Source organism: Bos taurus, chromosome 26 (assembly GCF_002263795.3).
Source record: "Bos taurus isolate L1 Dominette 01449 registration number 42190680 breed Hereford chromosome 26, ARS-UCD2.0, whole genome shotgun sequence".
NCBI classification, from domain to species: Eukaryota; Metazoa; Chordata; class Mammalia; order Artiodactyla; family Bovidae; genus Bos; species Bos taurus.
The window spans coordinates 42,105,901-42,131,944 of NC_037353.1; the positions used below are offsets into that span (position 1 = coordinate 42,105,901).

Sequence of the window (26,044 nt, forward strand, 5' to 3'; positions counted from 1 at the left end):
GATGGACAGGGAGGCCTGGCATCCTGTGGTCCATGGGGTCTCGAAGATTCGGACACAACTGAGAGACGGAACTGAACTGAACTGATCCTTCCAGTTGCGTTAGTAAGAGGCCCACGTAGAGACGCAATTGCGAGCACAGCCTTGGGTCTGGTTCTGGCTCTGTTGCATCCTCGGTGAACGAGGGACTCAGCTTCTCCTGTGCGGGAGATTGGAGTTCAGCCTTAGGGCCGCCCTGCTCGTTCATTCACTGCACCACAACAGGCATGTGTTGCTGTGTCCTGAGTCAGGATCTGGGCCTGCGACAGAGCCGAGGACAGAACAGACTCACAGGACCCTGCCCTCGTGGAGTGTGCGTTCTTTATACAAACATGCACACCCACACGTCTGATATAACGATAAGGAGTGGTCACTGCTGGACGTGGTGCTGGGTGCTCAGTCGCTCCATCGCTCGGTCGTGCCCCACTCTTTTGCGACTCTATGGACCGTATGTAATCCGCCAGGCTCCTCTGTCCATGGGATTTAGCATTAAAGAATACTGGCGTGGGTTGCCATTTCCTACTCCAGGGGATCTTCCTGACCCAGGGATCGAACCTGCGGCTCCTGCATTGGCAGGCAGATTCTTTTTATCACGGAGCCACCAGGGAAGCCCATGCTGGGCATGGAGATGAGTCGTTTCCCTCGTGGGTTCAGGAAAGGTGTCTCTGAGCAAGGTGGGGCCACGGGGGGCTCCAGGTTGGCTTTCCCAGCAGAGTTGTAGCAGTGCTGAGAGCAGAGAGCATGTGGGGTGGGGATTTATTCCAGTGCAAAGGGGAGCCCCTGGGAGGAGGGGTGACCCGGTTTGGACTTCTTAAAGCCCAGACCAACTGCCGGGTGCTGGCTGAGGAGCACGGAGTCAAAAGGAGGGTCAGCCCAGCGCCTGACACGTGCAGGAGTACACACGGGCCGCTGCTCTGCCGTGCTGCTGTCGTTGTTGACAGCTGCTGTCCATCCTCTGGCCCAGGTGCCCCCCCAGGTGACCTGAGGACGGACGGGAGCTCCAAGCAGGGGTGCTCCCCTCCACTGACTCTCTGCTGCCAGCAAATTTCCAGAGCGATCAGAGCAAGCGGCTCCTTGCCCACGCAGACCAATGACAGACTGGTATGCAGAGCATGCCACCAGGATCAGCCACTCCAGACTGGGCCAGAATTTAATTGTTTTGTGCAACACTGAGAAAGTCACTCCAACAGAAATAGCTCCATTTTCCTGGGAATTAAAGAAGACACTCGCCGTATCAAAAGAAATGGCCATTTTTGTGGAGCAGGATTTCAGGGCCACGGTTATGCGGGCTTGGAGTTCATGGGATGTTTTAAGGATGAAGAAGCCTTTTTCTTTTCCAATGCCCATCTCTTTAGCTTCATCATGTTTAAGAAGGGGTATTCCTTCCCTCACAGCTCAATCTACAGCACATTTTATTCTGGCTCAACACCAAATTCAGGAGTGATATTTTCTTTTTTACCTTATGGATTGGTCCTTATGCTATCAACAATCAAATAGAATCAGCAGGGTCTCCAAGGTAGTTTAAGGGGCTGCAGTGATCAGGTTAAAGGATACTGGTTCATTTCCATCCCATGTAATGTGGCACAGGCCCAGGTCTGGGACGCTGGAGCCGTGGATTTTGTTCCTTTAGAGGAGGAGTCTGGATGGGCTCGAGGGAGCGAGTCTGTGTCAAATGAAAGCCGAGGTCCTAGATGGCCCACAGGTTAGACTTGAGCTGTACCCAAGGCCTCTGCTGGCCCCCGAGACCAGGTCCAGAAGCTGTGGGCTCCATCACTGTGTTCCTGTGTCTCCCACCAGAGGATGAACAGAGGGAGAAGTCGGTCTCCCACCAGACTGTCCAGCAGCTGGTCCTGGAGAAGGAGCAAGCGCTGGCCGACCTGAACTCCGTGGAGAAATCCCTGGCCGACCTCTTCAGGAGATATGAGAAGATGAAGGAGGTCCTGGAGGGCTTCCGCAAGGTGTGCTGGTGTTTGCGGGGAGGGAGGGCGAGACCTGCGTGGTGGGGGAGGAGGCGCGGGCTGGGAGGATCGTGGAGGCGCTTTGGAGGGCCGTCCTCGCCGGACGGGTGGGTAGGACACGGTGGTCAGGGGTTACACCCACATCCATATCCCTCGGGGTCCCCAGCCTTCCTTGGATTTTCTTCTGTGGGCTTGACCCCCATGCTCTATCATCAGAATGAAGAGGTGCTGAAGAAGTGTGCACAAGAGTACCTGTCTCGAGTAAAGAAGGAGGAACAGAGGTACCAGGCGCTGAAGGTCCACGCGGAGGAGAAGCTGGACAGGTAAGGCCACCCGGAGTCTGCTCCCAAGGGCACCTCAGTAGACAGCCCCAGCCGAGGCTGGCTGGGAGCTCCCTGGCACCCCTGCCATCGCCTTGGGATAATGGATAATTCCCAATCCCAGTCCCACAGCTAAGTGGATCATCCAGCTGCGTTTTTCAGTACAGTTTAAGATAACACACTCTCCACCAGTATCTATCTTGATAAGTGAGGGATGCGTGTTGCAATTTCCAGGGTACCCACTGGAAGCACCTCGGCATTACAGGGATGGGGGTTCTCATGGGCTCCTGTGCTCAGGGCCCCGTTGGAGGGAGCTGGAGCCAGATGGTTGGCTCCCCCTGCCCAGATTTGAAGGGCTTCCCGGGTGACGCTAGTGATAAAGAACCCACCTACCAATGCAGGAGACATAGGAGACGCAGGTTCGATCCCTGGGTCGGGAAGATCCCATGGAGGAGGGCATGGCCACCCACTATAGTATTCTTGCCCAGAGAATCCCATGGACAGAGGAGCCTGGGGGGCTACAGTCCATGGGGTCGCAGAGTTGGACACGAATAAAGCGACTGAGCAAGCACACGTGCCCAGACTGGGGAGGAAGAGGGTGGGAGGCATCTCCAGGGAAGAGTGATCATCTCTGAAGCCCATCCCCAACCCATTCCTACAGGGCCAACGCCGAGATTGCCCAAGTCCGGGGCAAGGCCCAGCAGGAACAGGCTGCCTACCAGGCCAGCCTACGGAAGGAGCAGCTGCGAGTGGACGCTCTGGAGAGAACGCTGGAGCAGAAGGTAACAGGCTGAGATTGCTGCCTCCAGACGGGCGGAGCTGGCCAGAGGCTCAGACACACGGAGCTAGGCTTCTCACTCTGGGCCACATGTCAGGCATTCCTCGGCAGGTTCATGCTTCACAGGTGTGGCCTTGCCTTCCCTCTAGGTTAACCGGCCCTGAGACTGGCTCCCTTTCTGCCTTCCCCGGAACTGCCATTTTCCGTTCCTTCTCAACTTTCATTCATTTGTCAGATGTTTGCTCAGCAGCTACGGTGTGCCAGGCATCATGCTTTAACCCCTGCCCCCAGCGAGCAGGATGGTGTCCAGCAGGCAACACCCTGGGAAGAGACACCTGCAGAATATGGGCAGTGCCAGGGTCAGAAGGCCCCCAGGTGTCCTCCTACTCCTGTGGATTAGAGGGGGATACTCCTGAGGATTCTGAGCTTGCACCCAGATTTCCTGATGTCCAGTCAAGGGCTTGGATCACCTTACACACCAACTCCCTGGGTGTCCTACAGAGAAGCCTCTCCCACCCAGGAGAGCCGTGAGGCTGATTCTGAGTGAGTGTGCACCAGTCAGGCTCCCTCCCTGGATTTCCAGACATGCACCCCCCATTCTGGTTGGTTTACTGAGCCCCAGGATGGTCATCGAGAGCCCAGTGACTGGGAGTAACAGTGCTTCTCATGCACTGGGGTCTTGATGGGCATTGGTGGGGGTACTTTAAAGGCAGGTGGCATCAGGAGTCGTTTGTCTCCCAGATGGCTTCTGCTCCTCTTGAAACACCCAGTTGGCTTCCAGGGTGGCTGGCTGGGCCCCAGGGGTTCTGGGCCAAGTAGTACTAACCTCTGCAGTAGGCGGATACCACCTCTCACATCTCCTACACGGTCTCGGGGAAAGAGCTCGGAACTCAGGAGATTCAGGTCCCCACACCTCCCTGCCGTCCATCCTGCCCCTCGCAGGCCCGGCACTTCACCGTGGTTTCTAGGTTTGTAATGCTGGGGGACTAAACTGGAAGATTTTGAAGGTGTAAAGTTGTTCCCTCCTGTTTCCATCAGGGTATGGTGGTATTTAAATCGCGTCATAATATTAGCTAGAACAATAAATCTAAAACCAGAGGCAGGAGAGATGCTTTAAAGGCGCATGGCCTGTTCAGATGACTATAGTTGCAAAGTGAAGGTGATGGATGTTAGGTTTTCTGGCAAACTAGAAGACAAGGAAGAAAGCAAGTAAGCTTTGCACTGATTTGGATAACAAAACAAAAATGTATCCGCAAACATAATTTTGTCTTAAACTAAAACTCAGGAGGAGTGGGTCAACCACATGAGTTCTTCCTTAAAGGGCTCCAAGTGGTATGGAGGGGGTGGTCTCTGTTTTCAAGAGATTCAGAAGCATTATTCCCCCCAACCCCACCCCAGGCAGCTCTTAGGTGAAGGCATTGGGCATTTTGCCCAGCTGGGGCTTGATAAAGGACCTGGGACTTCTGCCTGGTGAGCTGAGCTCCGTGATAGGGTAGGTTCCTGACTGGTGGCTGACAGTGCAGGGATAGAGCTTGGAGAACCTCCAAGAATCCACAGCTAGTGGGTCTGCTCGTGCCCCTGCGTCATCAGTCAATAGGCGTTGTGCCTAACACGTGAAATAGCCAAGCTGTTGGGACCAAGGCCGACTGGAATTTGTGTTTCAGGTTTGCTGTGTCTGACTGTGTGACCTTACGCACAAACGCTTAACCTCTCTGAGCCTCAGTCTCCTCACTGAAAAGCAGGGGTATGACAATGGCTTCTGTTAAGAGATTCTGATGAGAATGGAGTGCGATCCAGGGCCCGCGCTGGCTTTGCACGGTGACCAGCATGTGCTACAAGTGCTCCAGTAAGATGAAACGTCACTGCGAGCAGCCCGAGCGGTGATAACAGGAATTCCAGGATTAGTGGCTTATCCTGCATCCCATGCAGAATCCATCCCCCAAGAGGCATTTCAGTGCTTCCGAGAGCACAGGACTTGAGGCAGGAGGTGGGCCGAGGTGATATTCCTGGCGGAGCTGTCTCCCCGTGGGGACTGGAGGCAGGACTGAATGTGCAGCTGCAGCCAGGACTGAACCTCCTCTGCTAAGGAGTCCAGATTCCTCCGGAGCACCGGCTCAGCGATGAGTGGCACCTGGAGCCCAGCCCGGGTACCCAGGGCACGTGGCTCCCAGCTGGAGGCCCAGAGCTTTCTAGAGAAGGGCCTCAGCGCAGCCTCAGAGTACAGCCTTGTGACTTAAGACTTGCCTTCCACGGGGACCTCAAGGGAAAGCTGGCTGCACCATGTTCCAGGGATACAGAAGAGTCTCGCCCAGTTAAAGAGGACCCGTCAAGACTGGCTGCTGAGCCAGATGGGCATCAGGCATGGCATTTAGTCCATCTGAGAGCAAAGCCACCACCGTCCGGATGGAGGTGCCACCCTGTTGGATGCCTGTTGAAGATCTCTGGTGTGAGATGAATACGTGGTTGGCTCCTCTTGATGGGGCTTCAGAGGATGGGCAAGGTGTGGCCGGAGAAGCCCCTGAAGATGTCCTGTGTCTACCCTCACCCCTCTCCACATGCCCTGTATCCACAGCACTGCCTCACTTGGCATCCTCTGAATAATGCTTGGGGTCCCATCCAAGTAGAATTGCTTAACCCCTCTGGTGGCATTTCTCAAAAAGAGCCACCAAAGAGCTCACCGCAGACCACCTTTTTGTGCCCACAGCCTTGGAGGCAAATAAGCAGAAGACGATGAATGCTGGTTAAGCCATACTCTGTGCTGGCCACTGTGCCAGGGAGCTTGGCATTTCTTACCCCACTTAATTCTGAGAGGGACAGATGTTATCATCCACACTTTTGAAATAAGGAAACTTGAGGCTCAGAGAGGTTATGTAACTTGCCCAAGGTCACACAGCTAGAGCTGGGATGTACAGATTACTTGGCTCCAGGTCATTTCTTTTGCTGCTTTAGATATCCTAAGGGGGACCAGTCAGCCCAGAGAACATTAAAAAGCCCAGTGACATTCTGATCGGCTTGATTTCCAACAACCAGGAGATTTCAGCAACCTCTTTTTTTTGTCTTCACTTGCAGAATAAAGAGATCGAAGAACTCACCAAGATTTGTGATGAACTGATTGCCAAAATGGGGAAAAGCTAACTCTGAACCAAATGTTTGGACTTGACCGTTGCGTGCAATATGACCGTCGGCACACTGCTGTCCCTCCGGTTATGTGGACAGGTTCTGTTTTCACTTTTTCGTATGCACTACTGTATTTCCTTTCTAAATAAAGTTGATTTGATTGTATGCAGTACTAAGGAGACTATCAGAATTTCTTGCTATTGGTTTGCATTTTCCTAGTATAATTCATAGCAAGTTGACCTCAGAGTTCCTGTATCAGGGAGATTGTCTGATTCTCTAATAAAAGACAAATCGCTGACCTTGGCCTTGCCCTTTGTACATGAGTTTCCAGGGTGAGCGGCTTTTGGATTTAATATGATCATGTACAGCTTGCAAAGGGACTCTTGCCTTAAGGAGTGTAAACTTGATCTGCATTTGCTGATTTGTTTTAAAAAAAAGAAAAAGAAAAAAGAAAAATGCATGTTTCAAATAAAATTCTCTATTGTAAATAAATTTTTTTCTTTGGATCTTGGCAATAAGTGTGGCTATGATTTATTTTCTGGGAAGGGTTGGGTCTTTTCTCGCCTTTGTTAAATCATATCAGATTTAGCCTTTTGCTCTCTTTATCTAGGCTCACTTTTTTGGCCACAGATTTAAATAATGTTTCCTTTGTTATCATGGCTGTGTTTGTAAGATGGAGCAATTGAGGAATATTGACTTGCTACTTAAATAATTAAGTGAGTGTATTAAATTAGCTTGGACTTTGTTTTTTACAAATTCTCTTTGACTTTAGGGGGCAAAATCTATTTCCCTTTATTGGCTCAAAGCAGCAGCAGGCTGTCACTTTTCCTGTTCATTCCTTTAGTCTGTGCAGATCAACCTTGAAATGTCCATTCCTGTCCCAGGGGAATAGGAAAAGGTGGACAATTCACCATGGGTGACAGATAATTAGGCCACTTTGGAGATTAAACGAGGGATATCGGCGGTTAGATTCTCCAATTACTCCTGACCTTCCCAGGGACCCCAGTTTGGAAGGATGGTATATACAGGGAGTAAAGGGTGGGGGAGGTATCCAGTTTCCCAGGATGGCCATCATAAATCACTTCACAGCTTAAACAACAGAAGTTTATCCTCTCACAGTTCTGGAGGCCAGAAGTCCAAGGCTACCCTCCAGCTTAGCCACCTCACTGTACCTGCCTACGGGGCCACTGTGGGGAGTGCCTGGCCTCAGGGACCCCTGTGGGTTGGGATCAGCCACTTTTTTCCTACACTCAGTGTATACAGTGCCACATGCATGTGCCAAGTCGCTTTAGTTGTGCCCAGCTCTTTGCAACCCTATGGACTGGAGCCCGCCAGGCTCCTCTGTCCATGGGATTCTTCAGGTAAGAATACTGGAGTGGGTTGCTGTGCCCTCCTACAGGGGATCTTCCCGGCCCAGGGATCGAACTCGCATCTCCTGCATTGGCAGGCGGGTTCTTTACCACTAGCACCACCTGGGAAGCCTCATATAATGGCACCTATGCTTGCAAATGTTCACCCAGGTGGTGGCCGCTGAGGACCATTTAAGTTACTTGGCTTTGCAGGAGAAACAGGAGAAGCTGGCACCTGACCTCCTAGCATTGCAACCTTTGAGATCTCAGCATCTTTTAGAACAATTTGCCAAGTCAGTTGATGGCTTGAGCTTCTTGTATCATTTTTCTTTTCTGAGAGCTCATCTGGGGCTCTCATAGGTGACTTTGCTGCTGCTGCTACTGCTGAGTCGCTTCAGTCGTGTCCAACTCTGTGCGACCCCATAGACGGCAGCCCACCAGGCTCCCCCGTCCCTGGGATTCTCCAGGCAAGAACACGAGTGGGTTGCCATTTCCTTCTCCAGTGCATGAAAGTGAAAAGTGAAAGTGAAGTCGCTCAGTCAAGTCCTACTCTTAGCGACCCCATGGACTGCAGCCCACCAGGCTCCTCCATCCATGGGATTTGCCAGGCAAGAGTACTGGAGTGGAGTGTAGGTGACTTTAGGGAGATACTAAAATTACCTTCTGAGGATGGGGCATGGGGCAGGGGAGAGAAAAGAGGGAGGGGTCACTGGCAATGGAGGGGGCACGTTCTGGGGACTAGCCCCTTAGATGTGAGATCTGAGGGACCCGAGGTCATGCCACGGAGCACCCCCTGCCGATGCCCCTCCCCACTCCAGGCTTCTGAGTTGGGAAGAAAGAAGCGGCAGGTAGGAGCGGGTGAATCTGGGGGAAGGCTTGTGGAAGCAGGACTTTGCTCTGCATTGGAGGTTACGGGCCCAAACAGGGCTGCCCGACTCCCCGACCAGCTCCATTAACGAAATCCTTGGCCATTGTGGGATGCCGAGGTTTCTCAGCAAAGCCTCTGTGCTTTCCAGGACGCTGCATTTGAAAAATTGAGCAGGAGGAGGCGGGTGTCCCCGCGCGGCCGGGGTGGAGGTGTGCGCATGTGCGAGGCACCGGACAGGCGGAAGGATGTTGACACGTGCGCACCCACGGGGGCACCCTCAAGGTAAGCGTTCTCTAGCTAATTTCACGGAGAAAGCAATGGCACCCCACTCCAGTACTCTTGCCTGGAAAACCCCATGGACGGAGGAGCCTGGTAGGCTGCGGTCCATGGGGTCGCGAAGAATCGGACACGACTGAGCAACTTCACTTTCACTTGTCACTTTCCTTCATTGGAGAAGGAAATGGCAACCCACTCCAGTGTTCTTGCCTGGAGAATCCCAAGGACGGGGGAGCCTGGTGGGCTGCCGTCTATGGGGTCGCACAGAGTCGGACACGACTGAAGCGACTTTGCAGCAGCAGCAGCAGCAGCTTATTTCCCCCTCGAAATATTCTGGTGCGTGAGAACTATTTTTATTTCTATTTTACAAGAAGGAAACAGAGGCTCAGAGAGGTTAAAAAACCCCGCGGACTTGACTGAATCACTCAGCCAGGACACTGAATTCCGGATCCTCGGTGACTGCAAAGTCTTTTGCTTTTCCCCAGGGTAGGAGAGTCCTTCCCCAGGAGGTCAGGACAGGAAGTGGCGGGAAGAGAAGTGGGGATAGGGGATGCTCTCTGATGCTTGCCGTGGCCCTCACGCCCATTCTTCCATTCGTCTGATTGGTGGCTCTGCCTTGAGTCTGGGGCTGGCTCCACTGTTGTTTTTCACAGCCGATGAAAAGCCTGCTCATATATTTCAATGGGTGGGAAGGACAGTGGGGCTGCCCCACGTGTGCACTCTTGGGCTGACCTGAGTGGCTTTGCTCTTCTGGCCTCTTGTGTGTTTCCCTCTGCAGTCGGTGGACTGGTGGTGCCTCCCCAGGCTGGTGGCACCCAACCAGGCTTCTGGGTTCCCTGAAATAGCAAAGGCAGAATCTGGAGAGTTCACAAGTCAGTCTTTTGGACAGTTTGTTGTTTAGTCCGACCTTTAGTGACCCCATGGACTGTAGATCGCCAGGCTCCTCTCTCCACCGGATTTCCCAGGCAAGAATACTGGAGTGGGTAGCCATCCCCTTTTCCAGGGGATCTTCCCCACCCAGGGTTTGAACTAGCGTCTCCTGCATTGCAGGTCAATTCTTTATGACTGAGCCACTGGGAAGCCCTTGGGTTTATTAGGAGCTGGGAAAAACAACCTGGGGATCAAAAGTGGTAGGACTAAACAAAACCCAGACTCTTCGGCCCCGCCGAGCCCTGGAAGACCTGGACCCTGCTCCCTTTCTGACATCCCAGCCCCTGTTCCCACCCTTTCCTGCCATCAGACTACATGGACATTCTCTTCTACTGCAGTCCAGCAGGTGCTGTTCCCTCCACCTGCGACACCCCTGCCTCATTGTATCTCTCAGCCAATCCCTACCCCCTTGAGGCTCATCCTTAATGTCACTTCCTCCAAGGAGCCCTCCCTGAAGCCCCAGGTCCCCGGTGGATGTTTTAAAATGTAGCTTTTATTATTATTCAGGGAGGATGAGGCCAACAGATGAGGAGACAGTTGCCACTGAAAACACTGTTACAGCTCCCAGGAGGAGGGGAGCAGGACCAGGTGGAGACACACTAGGGCCGATCAGGAGGTAGAAGGGGAAAGGGGGAAACTTGCACAAGAGCCTTCTTCGTGGTTCCCGAGGGAAGGACCAGGTGAGCAGGGTAAGCAGGCTTGGGACTGGCTAGCCTAGGACTCCAGCCTTGGCCTGGACCCGGTGCACAGACAGCTCCCCATACCTTGGGAGCCAGCTGATCCCGATATCTATGGGGCCTTCCACTGCACACACACAGAGTCAGGGCCCTGATTCTTCTAGAACCAGAGACTTTAGAGCGAACACTCAGGCTCTGAGACCTAGATGTTCCAAACTGCCAGCCCCAGAGGCTCTGCATCTGCGCTTTCCACCAAGGGAGGATAAAGTCATGGCCAGGGTCATACAACTAGTCAGTGCTGGTGTGTGTGTGAGTCACGCAGTCGTGTCCAGCTCTTTGTAATCCCACAGACTGTAGCCTGCCAGGCTCCTCTGTCCATGCAATTCTCTAGGCAAGAATACTGGAGTGGGTTGCCATTCCCTTCTTCAGGGGATCTTCCTGACCTGGAGATCGAACCCAGGTCTCCCACATAGCAGGCAGATTCTTTACCATCTGAGCCATCGGGGAAGCCAGTGCTAGAACCAGAGCCAAATCAGGTGTTCCTTCCCATGTATTCCACCGCCTGTCCACATGAGTCACCAGATGGAGTGGCTGAAATGGACCATCTGGGACCCTCTGGGAAGGTAGTGAGCTCCTCATCTCTGGAGTGTTCTAGAATAAAATGGACATCACACTGGAGTCCTGTCACTATGACACAGGAGATTTTGGTACAATGTGGTTGTAGCTCAGAGCTGTACTCAGTGAGGTTTGGTGTCTGAGCCCCTGAAGTGAGGTCTTGGGACTGCCGGGGTCCAGCCCCGGTGGATCCAGGGAATTCAAAGCGGGGACGGCGTCGGCGAGGATCAGGAAACAATTGCTTAATTAAACGTTAATTAAGGATATAAAGAATAATAGAATGAGGATGGCTCAGTGAGGAAATTCAGTGGAGAAAAGAGGCTGAAATAAGGATAGCTCAGTGAGGAAATTCAGTGGAGAAAAGAGGCTGAATAATTCAGCCAGAAGGTAAGAGAAAGAACGACATGGTGAGACCAAGTTTCGGTGAACAAGGCCCGCACTTTAATTTCCAAAGTAGTTTTTATACCTTAAGTTATGCATAGAGGATAATGGGGGAAGGGGTAGAGTCATGCAGTAAGCCAGGCTTTCTTCCTGCAAACTTATCATATGCAAAAGTTTAGGTGATTTGCATCATCTTCTGGCCCGGAGGCCTTTTTCTCTAAAGGTGATTATTCTAAAGTCAGGCGCCAGCCTCCAAAAAGCATTAGATAAAGTTGCATTCCTACAGAGCAAAGGTGTGGTGGGGTATAACAAGAAAAAGAATTAATTCAAGGGTCCCAGGTTACAAACATTAAAGCTACTATTTACACCAATTATATTAATCAATACACTGCCAGGGACACAGCAGGTAAGGGATATGGAGACTTAGCAGCAAACATTGGCCCAACAAGTGAAAATCCCTTCACCAATACAATTTCTAATCAATCTTTTAACTGCTCAAAGGAATCTGTATTTAGACAGTTTAGAACATCTCATGCCTCTCACAGTTTGGAGGCTCTGAGCAATCACATGTGGCCAGAAAAACCTATTCAGGCAGGCTAGAGGACTTCCAAGGGAGTTTGTAGGTTGAAACACTGTCACACCCAGGAATTATTAACTGGAGCTGTAAGCTAACTCTTTTTTCAGAGAGGTAGTGGGGGACAGCCCCTCCGTAAAGTCAGAGGTGTAGGTGAAAGCACAAAGCAGAAAGGAGGCAGACTCTGGTTTTGGGGGTAGATTGCTCGAGAATTTCCAGGGAGACTCCTGAGGCTTGATCCCGCCTTTGCGTATGCCAAGCCTCCTTCCTCATGACCTTTGCCAGGGGCGGAGCTCGCTCCCCGCATGGGACCACCGAAGTCTTGGGATTTCTGACTTGTCTGGGCCTATGGGGCTGGGTCACTACACATCCAAGCAACTGGACACCACCAGAAAAAGAGCTTTAGGGAAGCATTTGTTGTTCGGTTGCCGTCTGAAGCCCTTAGGGAAGCATGCTGGGGCGGCATTTCCATTTATTTGTATTTGTTGTTTTTGACTCTGGCTAGTAACTCAGCTCCCAAGATTTGTGGAGAGATGTATGTAAAAAGGACGTTCAGCTTAGAACGAGCTGTTAGGCTGGATGCTCGAGCTTAGAACTGGAGGAAATGATGTACACAGCCAAGGCCAGGGTTCCTGTTAATGGACAGAGAAGTGCGCCACCCTGGGATGCTTTCTTAGAGTGGACACCAGAGGGCGCCCAAGGGCCTGTTTTCTGTGCCCTAAGAAGTGGTACCTGAGAGCATTGGGGAGTGTGGCCCATAGTGGAGTGAGTGGGATTGCTAGATCTTTCAAACTTAAACTGAAATCTTACATGGGGCCCTGCACTCCAGGGACAGGTGACTGGAGAAAGCTGGGTGGATAAAAGGGAGCCACAGCGAGGGAGTGAATCTGCTTATTTGCAGACAAACTTCTGCTGAGATGGAACCTTGACCCACAGAGAAATGCACACGCACACATACACACACACACAGTGCTCATCCATGTGCAAAGACAGAGCGGTGGGTAGGGACTGGTTCCTCCAGTTATCCAAGCTGAGACGTTTGTTGAGCATGTTCCAGGGGCCGAGTTTGGTGCTGGGCTCTGGGGGGACACAGGGATGGGTAAGCCCCCAGCGGACACTCCTCTGTCACCGACTGCACAGCAGGAAGTGGGTGTCAGGGGGGTAGAACCACAGAGCTGAGGGTGAAGAGGGAAGTACATTCGGAGATGCCTCTCCTTGATCAAATGTGTTATAGTTTCTAGGGCACAGTTACCAGTACGTAGAGTAGCTACTGGAGAAGGCAATGGCACCCCACTCCAGTACTCTTGCCTGGAAAATCCCATGGACAGAGGAGCCTGGTGGGCTGTATAGTCCATGGGGTTGTGAAGAGTCAGACATGACTGGGTGACTTCACTTTCACTTTTCACTTTCATGCATTGGAGAAGGAAATGGCAACCCACTCCAATGTTCTTGCCTGGAGAATCCCAGGGACAGGGGAGTCTGGTGGGCTGCCGTCTATGGGGTCTCACAGAGTCGGACACAACTGAAGCGACTTCGCAGCAGCAGCAGCAGCAGCAGAGTAGCTACTCTCCTATCTTGCTGTATAATTTATGTGACTTAGAAGAGGCTGTGCTTGAAGACCCTCAGGCCTTAACGAGCTGCACTGACTCCAGGCCCCTTTTACTGCTGCCGTTTCGATGAGCCCTGGGGTGGAGGTCCAGGACTTCGATGGGCGAGGCTTCACAGGTGTGATAGAGGAGGGTCCCACCTCCCCGCCTCACAGGCTTCACAGACCAAGGCACCGAGAACACTGTGAGATTCCACTTTGACCCCTGCAATGAAGGGTCTCAGCCTTGTCCCCGACTTTTGGACAGTTCTAAGAGAGAGCAGATTAAACATCATCTACCAGCAAAGTAAGTCATAGGCACAGCTTTGAATAATATGCTGCTGCTAAGTCACTTCAGTCGGGTCCGACTCTGTGCCACCCCATAGATGGCAGCCCACCAGGCTCCCCTGTCCCCGGGATTCTCCAGGCAAGAACACTGGAGTGGGTTGCCATTTCCTTCTCCAATGCATGAAAGTGAAAAGTGAAAGTGAAGTCACTCAGTCGTGTCCGACTCTTAGCGACCCATGGACTGCAGCCCACCAGGCTCCTCTGTACATGGGATTTTCTAGGCAAGAGTACTGGAGTGGGTTGCCATTGCCTTCTCTGTTGAATAATATAAAACACTCCAATTTTTGTTTAAATATTTCTGTCCAAGCATTTCTGGATACTAGAGCTAGGAAAGGAGCTCCCCAGAGTGTCAAGGCTGGGAGCAATATGAGAACCTTCTAGTCTAATCTTTTTTTTTAAATTTTAATTGGAGGCTGATTACTTTGCAATATTATAGTGGTTTTGCCATACATTGACGTGAATCAGCCATGGGTGTACATGTGTTCCCCATCCTGAACCCCCCTCCCACCTCCCTCCCCATCCCATCCCTCAGGGTCATCCCAGTGCACCAGCCCTGAGCACCCTGTGTTATGCATCGAACCTGGACTGGCGATCTGTTTCACATATGATAATATACATGTTTCAATGCTATTCTTTCAAATCATCCCACCCTCGCCTTCTCCCACAGAGTCCAAATGTCTGTTCTTTACATCTGTGCCTCTTTTGCTGTCTCGCTTACAGGGTCATCATTACCATTTAGTCTAATCTTACGTTACAGATGAGGCCTGAGGATTTGGGGGTTGGTTCTCACCGTGGGCCCCTTTTAAAGTGTTGCGTTCCCCCAGGCACTGTAAGAAGCCTGGCACTACATAGAAACAGTAATGACACTGCACGCCTAAGGAGGGCGATTGAGGTGGAGGTCGGTGGCACCCCAGTTGGTCTCTGTAAGACTGCATCCCTCCCACAGCCCCCAGCCTGCAAGGGGACTGAGCCTAGAACAGGAAGTGCTCAGAACCTTCCTTGATGTTGCCATGGTGCCCACAAAGACCCGAGGAAACCAAAGGCCGGCTCCCCTGCCAAAGCTCCTTGCCCTCAGGAAGAAAAGAGTGAGCCCCACGTGTCATGAGCGCTCCGAGCATTCAGCCCCAGAAGGTGAAGGGCCATCAGCTGTCCTGTCGTTCAGAGACTGACGTAACGAGAGTGCCTCCGCTCCGCTAGCTCCTCCGTCAGCACACCCGCGGGGGCCAAGGAGCCTCAGGACAGCAGGTATCGCTGGTACTTCCATCCGTGTTGGAGACAGAGGACGTCCTGAGTGATGGGCACTGCTTGGACTTGGTTCCATGTGGTCAGCTGGCAGAGGAGGGCTTCGGGGGGTCTGGGCTGGGAGGCACAGGGGGTCTGAGAGGTCAGGCACCCTCGCAGGTAGCTCCTGCCGATTAAGAGTGACCCAGGAACTGACCCTCAAAACCCGTTAAGGCAGCGGTCCCCAGCCTTTTTGGCCTTAAGGACCAGTTTCATGGAAGACAGTTTTTCCATGGACTGGGGTGGTGGTTTGGGGATGATTCAAGCACATTACACTCGCTGTGCACTTTCTTTCTTTTTTAAAAAGATGCTTTATTTTGTACTGCTGATTAACAAACAATGTTGTGATAGTTTCAGATAAACAGGGAAGGGACTCGGCCATACAGATACATGTATCCATTCTTCCCCAACCCTACTCCCATCCAGGCTGCCAAATAGCATCCAGTAGAGTTCCCTGGGCTAAACAGTAGGTCCTTGTTGGATACGTTTTAATTATACCAGTGCATACGTGACCTTCTCAAACTCCCTATCTCTTCCCCACTATCCTTCCCCGCAGTGTGCACTTTATTTCCAATCTATTGCTCCAGGACAGCGCTGGCCAACGTATGCTGTCCAGACGTAACTGTTAATATCACCCCTTTTAGTGCCCTGATCTGAATGACAGGTTACATGATCAGTCCACATATAGGTCTCCATTGGTTCCCATCACCTGGGTAAAGAGTGGAAAATTGTGGATTAGCTCCTAGTTTGCTTTATCTGAGCCACTTTCCCTGCACAATAGCAGGGAATCATCTTTCTACTAATGTACCTTCAAAAATTAGATTTTCACTTGATTTGATCACTCACTCACATTTGAGGCTTACTCATTCCTTTTGTGGCAAAATAAAGATTCTTTGAGCCAATCTCCTCCATAATGTTTTGAAAACACCCTTTGGAAGTTTTTTGAAAATTTAAAATTTGCCTCTTTCACCTTCCAGGTGCTTCTCTTTTGTGCAATCTCCGGGATCCTTCATGAAAATGCTGAATCCGGTAAGCAGCTCAGTTTCACGGAGGGCAGGCGATGGTGAGGAACAGAAGCACTGGGTGACAGGTGTGCCACTGGGTTCCCTCAGGGGGATGGTCCCACACCCCCAGGGACCTCAGGCTTTATTGGCTGACTCTGCTGGTGGCGGGGGTTGGGGGGGGGTGTGTGTTTGGAGCCCCACGGTCAGAGACCACTGTTCACACTTTAGCAGGGCTGTATCTAGATTCAGACTCCAAAATCATCCACCATATTCCAGGCGCTATACTAAAGCAGAGTTCCCAAACTTTTATTTTATCATTTTAACAGCATCTTCATCCTCATGGTTCATAGTCACCTTCATCCTCATTATCATTGGCATTATTCCCATTTAACCTATGAGGCCTAAGAGGATGAAAAGAGCAAATACTTTGCCCAAGGTCACACAACTAGTTCATGGCAGAAACAAGACTTGAAATCAGATCCTCCGTTCCGTGGTCCCTTGCCTCCCCACCACCTTGCTGGTACCTGGTGTGGCTTAGAATCAATTTCACCCATTCCTATGGGTCTCTCGTGGTGCAGTTGTCCTGGATAAGTTTCCTTGAGCCGCCACACCTGAGGTTTTACATCCATGCATTATTGGGACGGCTTCCTTAAGGAAATTGCTGAATCCTAGGCCCTCAAGAAGATGTCTAAGGAAAAGTCTCTGCCCAGTGACACAGCTGTTCCGGTCCTGGGGTGATACCCAAAGAACTGAAAACAGGTGTTCAAACAGAAACGCATACATGAATGTTTACAGCACTACTGCCAGTGGCCAGAAGGTTGTAACAATCCAAGTATCATTCTATCAGCTGATGAATGGACAAACAAACGGTGGTCTGTCCACACAATGGAGTGTCAAAAGGACTGAAATTCTGGCACGTGGCTGAACCTTGAAGCATGCCGAGGGAAAAAACAGACATAAAAGGCCACTATTATAGGATTCCATTTATATAAAATTTCAAGAAATCCATAGAGACAGAATGCAGATGAGTGGTTTCCAGGGAGTGGGAGAGGGGGGAATTAGGGGATGACTCGATAAGCAGAAAGCCTGCTTCTGCAGTGATGACAACGTTCTGCATCGTCTGAATGCATAGTTGTCATGGTTGTGAGTGAAAGTCGCTCAGTCGTGTCCAACTCTTTGTGACCCCATGGATGTCCACGGAATTCTCTAGGCCAGAACACTGGAGTGGGTAGCCTTTTCCTTCTCCAGGGATCTTCCCAACCAGGGATAAAAGCACCCATCACCAACTCCCGAACTTTGCTCAAACTCATGTCCATCAAGTTGGTGATGCCATCCAACCATCTCATCCTCTGTTGTCCCCTTCTTCTTCCTTTGAGAATGTCTGTGGGTGGTGATGAAAGTCCAGAGAAATGGCCTTCAATCTTTCCCAGCGTCAGGGTCTTTTCCACTGAGTCAGTTCTTTGCATCAGGTGGCCAAAGTATTGGAGCTTCAGCATTAAAAAAACAAAACAAAAATAGACGTTTTGTGTATTTTAGTGCAATTAAAAAAACAAAAAGTCTCTTCCCCAGATCTCCTAAGTTTGGTATCTTTCTCCCTGGCACCTCCTGCCCCAGATGCTAAATTCCAGATTACTTTGTGGCTTAAAGTCTTGTTTCCTAAATGCAGTAGATTTGCCTTGAGAATGTGACTCTGGAGAAATATTGGCCAGCTTTGAAAATTAACCAGCTCTTTAAATTTTGTCTTAAATTTCCTTTCTGTTGTAGAGTTTGGAAAATCTGGTATTTATGAGAGGTTAAAAGAAAAAGACATTCTTTCTTTCTTTGCTTCCCAAGCAGCAGAAACCCCGGCTGGAACGCCGAATCGCTGGCTCAACCAACCGGTGGCGTTTCCCCAGACAGCCTTTCTCGGGAGACCTGCTGGGGCTCTCCCAGATGTGCAAGGCTGCCAACATAGACTTTGATGAAGTTCTGAAGAACCCAGACAGGTAGGAAGCTCAAAGGCCCACGGCAGGGTGAACTGCCCTTCTGGGAAGTGCCCAGTACTTGGGCCACACTGGTTGGGCAGGTGGGCTGTCCTGGGTATTTGCAAAAAGGCTGCCTTTGGGACCAGCCCTTAAGGATGGACAGGGTCAGGGTGAAAACTTCCTTTGAGAACGTCTGTGGGTGGTGATAAAAGTCCAGAGAAACGGAGAATTTTTTCCCCCAGATTTTCCTTTGTACTGGGAACTTTGGACCCTAAGAGGATTCTGAGTTTATCAATTGGATTCTTGACAAACACAGCGAGATGGCCCCGCTCAGAGTTTGAACTCGCATCCCCAGGAACATGCATGTCCAGCAGGGGGAGAAGCCGGCTCCCTGGTCCCTCCCAGAGTGTTCTAAGCAGATGGCTTGGAGCATCACTTCTCTAGGTTACAAGTTCTTTCCTGCCTTTCCTGGGGAAGCAGAGCTGGAGCTCTTTGCCAAAGAAACACTTCATTTCCTTGGCCCTTTGGACCTGCCTGGCTGCTGCTACTTCCTTGGACCGGTGGCATCTGCCTTGTGAGCACTCAGTCTGATCTACCTGAGTGTGGGCTGTGCCTGGGCAGCACCTGGCCCAGAAGAGCTCCTGGTTCCACGTTTACTGAGCAAGTAGCCACGTCTTCTCTTTCTAGACCCACCAGCCAGCCTCTCTCTGTTGCCCCCCACCCCACAGATGATGGTACTGCACACGTGAATAAACCGAAACCCATCTGGATTTGGTCTCCAAATTCTCGGATGAACCCAGCTTAAAAAAAAAAAAAGTTGAATGCTATGAGTTGCTATTTTTGGCACTGGCTACTCATGGCCTTAAACAAATTTGAATTTATTTTATATTCTGTTTGGTTAGAGCCCTGAAGAAATCTTAGGATTTTTGCCAAAGTTTGTTGTGTTCCTTAGCGCCAGGGCCAGGAGCTGGAGCTGGGCCTGGGAATATAGGCAAACTGATCCAGAAACCTGAGGATGGTGACTGGGCCACAGGGGCAGAGGTCTCTGGGACTCGGTTTGCGAAATCGCTGAGCTAAGCTGGGAGTGGTGGCCATTGGCACTTAGCTAAGCTGGGGGTGGTGGCCTGGGGGTGATGGCCATTGGTGCTGGGCTTTAGGACTATTGTGCTATGCTAAGTTGCTTCAGTTGTGTCCAACTCTCGGCAACCCTATGGACTGTAGCCCACCAGGCTCCCCTGTCTATGGGATTCTCCAGACAAGAATACTAGAGTGGGTTGCCATGCCCTCCTCCAGGGGATCTTCCTGACCCAGGGATTGAATACACATCTCTTATGTCTCCTGCACTGGCAGGCGGGCTCTTGGCGGGTTCTTTACCACTAGCATCACCACAGCAGTCTTATTTGACAGGGTTGAAATTCCTTGTCCTACATTCACTCTTTCTGTGACCTTTAGCCAGTGGCTTAACCTCCTTGAGCTTCAGTTTCCTCATCTGTGAAATGGTGATAATATCATCTCCCTTGAAGAGTTGTAGATTTAAGGCTTCCCTGGTGGCTCAGATGGTAAAGAATACACCTGCAATGCAGGAGACATAAGTTCGATCCCTGGGTTGGGAAGATCCCCTGGAGAAGGGAATGGCAACCCACTCCAGTATTCTTGCCTGGAGAATTCCATGGACAGAGGACCCTGGAGGGCTACAATCCATGGGGTCACGAAGAGTCAGACACAACTGAACAACCAACACACACACACACACACACACACACACACTTGAAGAGCAAGCTGGAGGATTAAATCAGATGGTATACTGAAAATGATCAGTGTTGTTCCTGGCAAATAGTTAGATGCTCAATGAATAGAGATGTATCTTTATAGCCTGAGCAGCAGTTTTAAGTACTAATCCTGGCCTTCGATTTGGGGGAATGTCAGCCCTGTGCTCTGTCAGCCAATGACTGGTGTCCCACCTAGGCAATCACCTAGGCCTAGAGCACCTAGGCGCTCAGTCCACATAGGCTCAGCTCAACTGTGAATTTCATCTGCTCCATTAGCCCCTTGTCGTGTTCCTGAGACAGTCGACTAGCCTGGGCATGTCCTTGTCGTGGTGACAGCAGAGGGTAAGAGGGCAAGCCCAGTTGCACCTGTGCTGTTCAAACCTTCAGCCACCTCATGTCCGCTAACATCCCATCAGCCAAGGCAAGTCACATGATCAAAATCAAAGTCAAGGGGCAGGAAAGACACTTTGGAGTTCCTGCAGGAAAAGGCTGTGTATTTGGGGCCATGGATGCGGTCCACTACAGTGTGGGAGGAACTGCTTTTCTTTAACAAACACAAAATTTCATCTTCTTTATTTCCTCAGTGGGGATTTATTCCTTGTGGTCGTGGGAAACATAAACTTGGAGAGCCTAACAAAGGTTTTGTTTAATTTAGGTAATAAAATAAAGGACTTATTCTGGTAACCCTTCTGCACGTTCAGACTTGTCAGCTAACAAGATCGATACGGGGAGGGTGGAGTCCTGAACGGTACTCACGACACACACGTCCTTGGGCACTTGCCCCCTAGCCCTCAGCCCGCCCCCACCAGCAATCCTGTTCTTGGCGCCAATGCTGTTATTGTTGCTTCTCCCACTTGGGGGCGCTGTTGGCTTTGACAGGCACTGGATCAATCCGTATTTCACAAGTTCTGTAAAGCAGATCACTGGCAGTGGAAAGCTGAGTTAACTAGCTCCCAGCTTCGCATTTATTTCAGAAATGTAATTGTGCCTCTCATAGGTCAATGCCCTGGGTTCTGCCCAGCTGGCCAGTACTTGTGGTTGGGTCTGTGGGTTTCTGTGACACAATGAGCTTTTGGCTCCATCACTCAGAGATGCCAATGACTCCATCTCTCTGTCTCTTCTGGCTCTTCATTATGCTTCCTTCCACTGGGACTGGGGTGTGGACTGCGGGGAGAAGGAACCTGAGAGATGAGTCTCCTTGCCAACAGCCTAACCTCTTTGTGCCTTAGTTTCTTTATTTGCATATTGGGGATGCTCTCTTACAGGGTTGTCGTGGGAATTTATGTGACATAATTTAGTGAGAGTTTAGAACGGAGTCTGGGAAATAAATACCCAATTAACACGTGTCATGCGGTGTCCCTGGGGTTCTTTGGCATGTATGGACACAGCTAACATCTGAACCCAGAGATCCAGGATGAAGAAGTACGGCTGAGGAAGGACCTCTCCCCGGAGGCTTAGGGGGCTTGGACTCTGGGAAAAGGTGATCCTGCCTCATGTTTGCTCCCATTCTGATCTCAGTGCCGAGTCCACTCGGAGAGTGGGAAGAGGCCACTCTAAGAGCCAAGGATATAAAGGAACCCATCGGTTTTTATCAGAGAGCAGTTCTGGGAGAGGTGGACCAGAGACCATGATCCATGGGGTAGCGCTGATAGGAGAACTGAGTGCTCAGCGCCAAGTGTACCAAGAACCAGCCGTTTTATGCCCCTAGCGACCACCACGTGGTCCCCGTTTCCCTCTTAAGAAGGGAAGCACTGAGTCCCAGAGGTGGGTCCAAAGTCTGCATTACTCTTCCCAGAAAATTAAATTGGAGTTTTGCATGTTGAAGATCCCCTGGAGAAGGAAATGGCAACCCACTCCAGTATTCTTGCCTGGAGAATTCCAAGGACAGAGGAGCCTGGCAGGCTACAGTCCATGGGGTCACAGAGAGTTGAACACGACTGAGCTACTAACACTTACTCCCCTTCATTTTTGCATATCGAAGGTATCAAGTCAGAAGCCCTTTGGGTGGTCTGCTGCAGGAAGTCTTTTTGTCTTTGAGAAACTTAATAGACTTTCCTCTTTTCTTCTCTCTCTCTTTTTAGTCTTTTATTGAATTTGTTAGAGCTTCCCTGGTAGCTCAGTTGGCAAAGAATCTGCCTGCAATGCAGGAGACCCTGGTTTGTTTGATTCCTGGGTCAAGGAAGATCCCCTGGAGAAAGGGTAGGCTACCCACTCACTCCAGTATTCTTGGGCTTCCCTGGTGGCTCGGTTGGTAAAGAATCTGCCTGCAATGCGGGAGACCTGGGCTCGATCCCTGGATTGGGAAGATCCCCTGGAGGAGGGCATGGCAACCCACTCCAATATTCTTGCCTGGAGAATCCCGGTGGACAGAGGAGCCTGGCAGGCTACAGTCCATGGGGTAGCAAAAGAGTCAGACACAACTTAGTGACTTTCACTTCACTTCGTTGAATTTGTTACAATATTGCTTCTGTTTTATGTTTTGGCTTTTTGGCTCCAAAGCATGTAGGATCTCAGCTCCCTGACCAGGGATTGAACCCACACTCCCGGTATTGGAAATCAAAGTCTTAACCGCTGGACTGCCAGGAAAGTGTCCCCCCACCTTTTCTTCTCTCATTTCTCTATCTTGGGAGTGAGCCCCAGACTTACAGCATGTTCCCAACATCCTGCTTCATCCCAGGCCACTTAGTCCCACAGAGTGAAGAGGACAACTCACAGATGCCATGTGTTCCATCAGCTTTTCCGATGAGCCTGAAATAAGCCTCAACTTCGGGAGCTGCAGAGCCTGCGGAATAAACGATCTTTCTTGGCAAGCAGCCAAGACACCAGGAAAAGGCAGTGGGATTACTTCTGTTGCCTGCCGTCTCCTGGCTCAACCGATGACTCGAATGTTTGTTGAGGATAGTTGAGTTCATGGCCATTGCCCCATTATTTCCAAAATCTGTTGCTCCATTTTGAGATCACAGCCTGAACTCCTGACCTTAGCCAGCCATTGCCAGATGTGTGACCCAAGCCACTAGGGGCTTGGAGTCTGGCTTGGGTCAGTCCCCCTGCTCCTGTGGGATAAACAAGTCTAGCTCCCACTGCCTTCCTGAGGCTGAGTCACTTGCAATCATCATTTCTGCTTGGAAATGGCAGCATGTGGTCAATATTATTCTGTACACAGGCTCCCCCACCCAAGCCCTCCTGCAGACACCCTGGTCCACCAAGATTTCCGGCATCACGGGAAAACAGCATGGCAAAGGTGACCCTGGCTGGATTGTGGCGAGTGTCCCTTGGCTGGTTGGATTTCTTGGAATGACTGTGAATGTGTGACTCCAGCTTTGTTGCCTGTCCTTGCTCAGTGGGACGAATCTAGTGTTGAGGGGAAAGAGTCTTATCTTTGTTACCACCCAATCCTTGATATTATCGAGCACATTCATCATGGCCTTGCCTGGGCTGCTGCTGCTACTAAGTCGCTTCAGTCGTGTCCGACTCTGCACAACCCCATAGATGGCAGTCCACCAGGCTCCCCTGTCCCTAGGATTCTCCAGGCAAGAACACTGGAGTGGGTTGCCATTTCCTTCTCCAATGCATGAAAGTGAAAAGTGAAAGTGAAGCTGCTCAGTCATGTCCGACTCTTAGTGACCCCATGGACTGCAGCCCACCAGGCTCCTCCATCCATGGGATTTTCCAGTCAAGAGTCCTGGGCTGCAGCAGTAAATAAAATGCCGACTTTGTCTCTAAAGGCTGCGGAGCCTAACCCAGAGGGCGTGTGGGGAAATAGGTGACTAGAAGACCCTGCAGAAGGAGTTTTAACAGGGGGAAATCTCGGGACAGGCGGTGTTTAGGGCTTCCCACCTAGCCTCCCCAGAGGAAACAAACACTAAGCTTATCTGGAGGACGAGTGGACGTTCGTCCACTGAGGAGAGGGAGCTATGCGTCCACAGATGGGAAGCAAGAGGCGCTGGGTTCCGACTCTTGAGAAGGGCTGGAGCAGGCAGTGCAGGGAAATGAGGCTGCAGAGACAGGCACAAGCTGGTTAGCCACGCTACCGAGGCTGGCTTGCCCCTGGGAGCAATGGAGGAGACATCGAAGATTCTCAGCAGGAGAGAGGCAAGATCAGACTGGCGTTTCAGATGGTCAGGCTGCAGTGTGCGGTGTGCATCAGAGGGCACCAGATGGACGCCTGGTACCTGGCAGCGACTGGGGGGAGATACTGGTGGCTTGGATGAAGGTCACAGTAACAAGGGCAAGGATTCACCCAAGGAGATATGGATGAATTCAAAAGACATTCCATTAGATCTGGGCAAATGATCAGGTGAGACAACATTCAGGATACTGGCTTGGGCAACTGGAGGCGGGTGGTGCTATATCCTGGCAGAGGATTGGGGTTTGGCTCAGGGTGGATTCTTCTTCATTTTTTGGCCATGCTGCTTAGCTTGCAGGATCTGTTCCCTGACAAGGGATTGAACCCAGGACCATGGCAGTGAAAGCCCAGAATCTTAGCCGCTAGGCTACTGGGAAACTCCCTTGGGAAGATTTTGAGTTTGATGGTGGACACATTGGGGCATGCATGACGCTAACCAGAAGTATTGCTGAGTTAATTTCCCAGACATGTGCAGAACCCTCTCTTCCTTTCTCCAGCGGTTATTTATTGAGCACCTACTATATGCTAGGCTTTGTTTTAGACATTTACCCAAAGAGGTGTCATTCAGCATCCAGATGCAACCTCACATACGTCCGTGGTAAGGATGCTCACAAATTGACAACAGGAATGAGTGATTTGAGCTGGTCATCAGACAGAGCTTACAGTTTGTCAGACTGGTAGACCCCTGGGGACCTGAGGAAACTGTCCCAACAGGAGAGAGGTGATAAGTTTGGTTCAGGAATGCTTTAGGGATGCTTACACTGGAATGATAACTTGTTGCAGATCAAGAAAAATGTCAGTGTTAACTCCTGGATTTTTTTGTGTTTGTATTTTTTTTTCTTGAGGTTATGCATTTCACAAATTCAGAAGATTTTCCCTGAGAATTTGAAGAACAAGACCATCCAAAGCAGAGAGGCAGGTGAGTTCCTGTCACCAGTGAACTCCTCAGAACGTTGCTAATCTCAGAGGCATCATGTGGTCTCTGTGGAAGAAAACCAGTGGCCAGGTCACTAGTCTGGAAGCTTCTGTTCTTGCTGACTGCACAATGTCCCACGTGTAACGTGTGCTAAATCGCTTCAGTTGTGTCCGACTCTCCAATCCCATGGACTGCAGCCTGCCAGGCTCCTCTGTCCATGGAATGTTCCAGGCAAGAATCCTGGAGCGGGTTGCCATTTCCTACTCCAGGGGATCTTCCTGACCCAAGGATGGAGCCCACATCTCTTATGACTGCTGCATTGGCAGGCGGGTTCTTTACCACTAATACCCCTTGGAGAAGGGAAAGGCTTCATTCCAGTATTCTGGCTTGGAGAATCCCATGGACTGTATAGTCCATGCCATCGCAGAGAGCTGGACATGACTTTCACTTCATTTCATTTCACTGGGAATTCCCAACATGTAAATAGGTGCCATCAAAATTATTTCCCAAATGCACAACGAATGAAATCAAGCTTGGCAAACACATTTTCATATGCTAATGGCCGTGATGAATATAGACCTGCCGAGTTTACTAAGTAGACTGGATTGGAAGACGAAGCAGAGGCTCATCCAGCCCGGGGCAGCTGTTCTGGGTCCCTCGGGGCTCTAAGCGGTCACACTTGGATGTCCACATCTGCATTCATCCAAGAGGACTAATCTGCAGTAGGATGAGGCATCAGACTGGGTCTGTCCAGCTGGGAAAGTCCCACTGAGCTCCACGAGGGGCCTGGACAGTCAGCTCCTTGGTGGGGCTTTTAGGGATAAACCCCACCCCACAGCATGGCCGTCTGAGGTCAGAGCCAGCCTCCCTCTCCAGTGGAGGCTCATCGATTTCTTTTTACCTTTCAATTCTGGTTGATGGTGGGGTGGGAGGGGGGTGAGAAGTACTGTGAGGCTGTCTCCAGACTCGGGAGAAAGAGTTCCAGACGGGTTGTGTTGTCAGCCCTGCGTTGCCAGCCTGAAAGCAGAAGTGGGGGGGCGGGGACACTCTTTATCTGCAGTTCTGCCCTTTCTCTGCAATCTTGTCTTGGGGGAAAGTTCCTTCTAATCCAGCAGAGCCAGTCTGTCACCTAGGGTGACCCAAGATTTGAGATGAAAACCCAGGTTCTCGAC

General features: G+C 50.9%; 2 protein-coding genes and 1 non-coding gene across 34 annotated transcripts in view; all 3 read left to right on the forward strand.

Annotated features, from left to right (window-relative positions):
* TACC2 (transforming acidic coiled-coil containing protein 2) overlaps window positions 1-6,727 on the forward strand; it is a 234,999-nt gene extending 228,272 nt beyond the window's left edge. For all 24 annotated transcript variants that reach the window (XM_015460758.3, XM_015460765.3, XM_015460769.3 and 21 more), the window contains 4 exons: window positions 1,834-1,994; window positions 2,211-2,317; window positions 2,976-3,096; window positions 6,162-6,727. In XM_015460758.3, coding sequence (XP_015316244.1) covers window positions 1,834-1,994; window positions 2,211-2,317; window positions 2,976-3,096; window positions 6,162-6,227 — 455 coding nt within the window. In that variant the 3' untranslated portion in view covers window positions 6,228-6,727. The remainder of the gene's footprint in view (window positions 1-1,833; window positions 1,995-2,210; window positions 2,318-2,975; window positions 3,097-6,161) is intronic.
* Window positions 3,715-3,783, forward strand: MIR2396 (microRNA mir-2396). Its single transcript, NR_031175.1, has one exon. It is a non-coding gene; the product is annotated as a microRNA mir-2396 (primary transcript).
* A 4,287-nt stretch (window positions 6,728-11,014) lies between the features above and the next one.
* Window positions 11,015-26,044, forward strand: part of BTBD16 (BTB domain containing 16) — a 56,527-nt gene continuing 41,497 nt past the window's right edge. For 2 of the 9 annotated variants that reach the window (XM_024985628.2, XM_024985625.2), the window contains exons 1-5: window positions 11,037-11,311; window positions 14,759-15,057; window positions 16,071-16,122; window positions 17,931-18,082; window positions 24,802-24,875. In XM_024985628.2, the coding sequence (XP_024841396.1) occupies window positions 16,105-16,122; window positions 17,931-18,082; window positions 24,802-24,875 (244 nt within the window). In that variant the 5' untranslated portion in view covers window positions 11,037-11,311; window positions 14,759-15,057; window positions 16,071-16,104. 9 annotated transcript variants of the gene reach the window in all.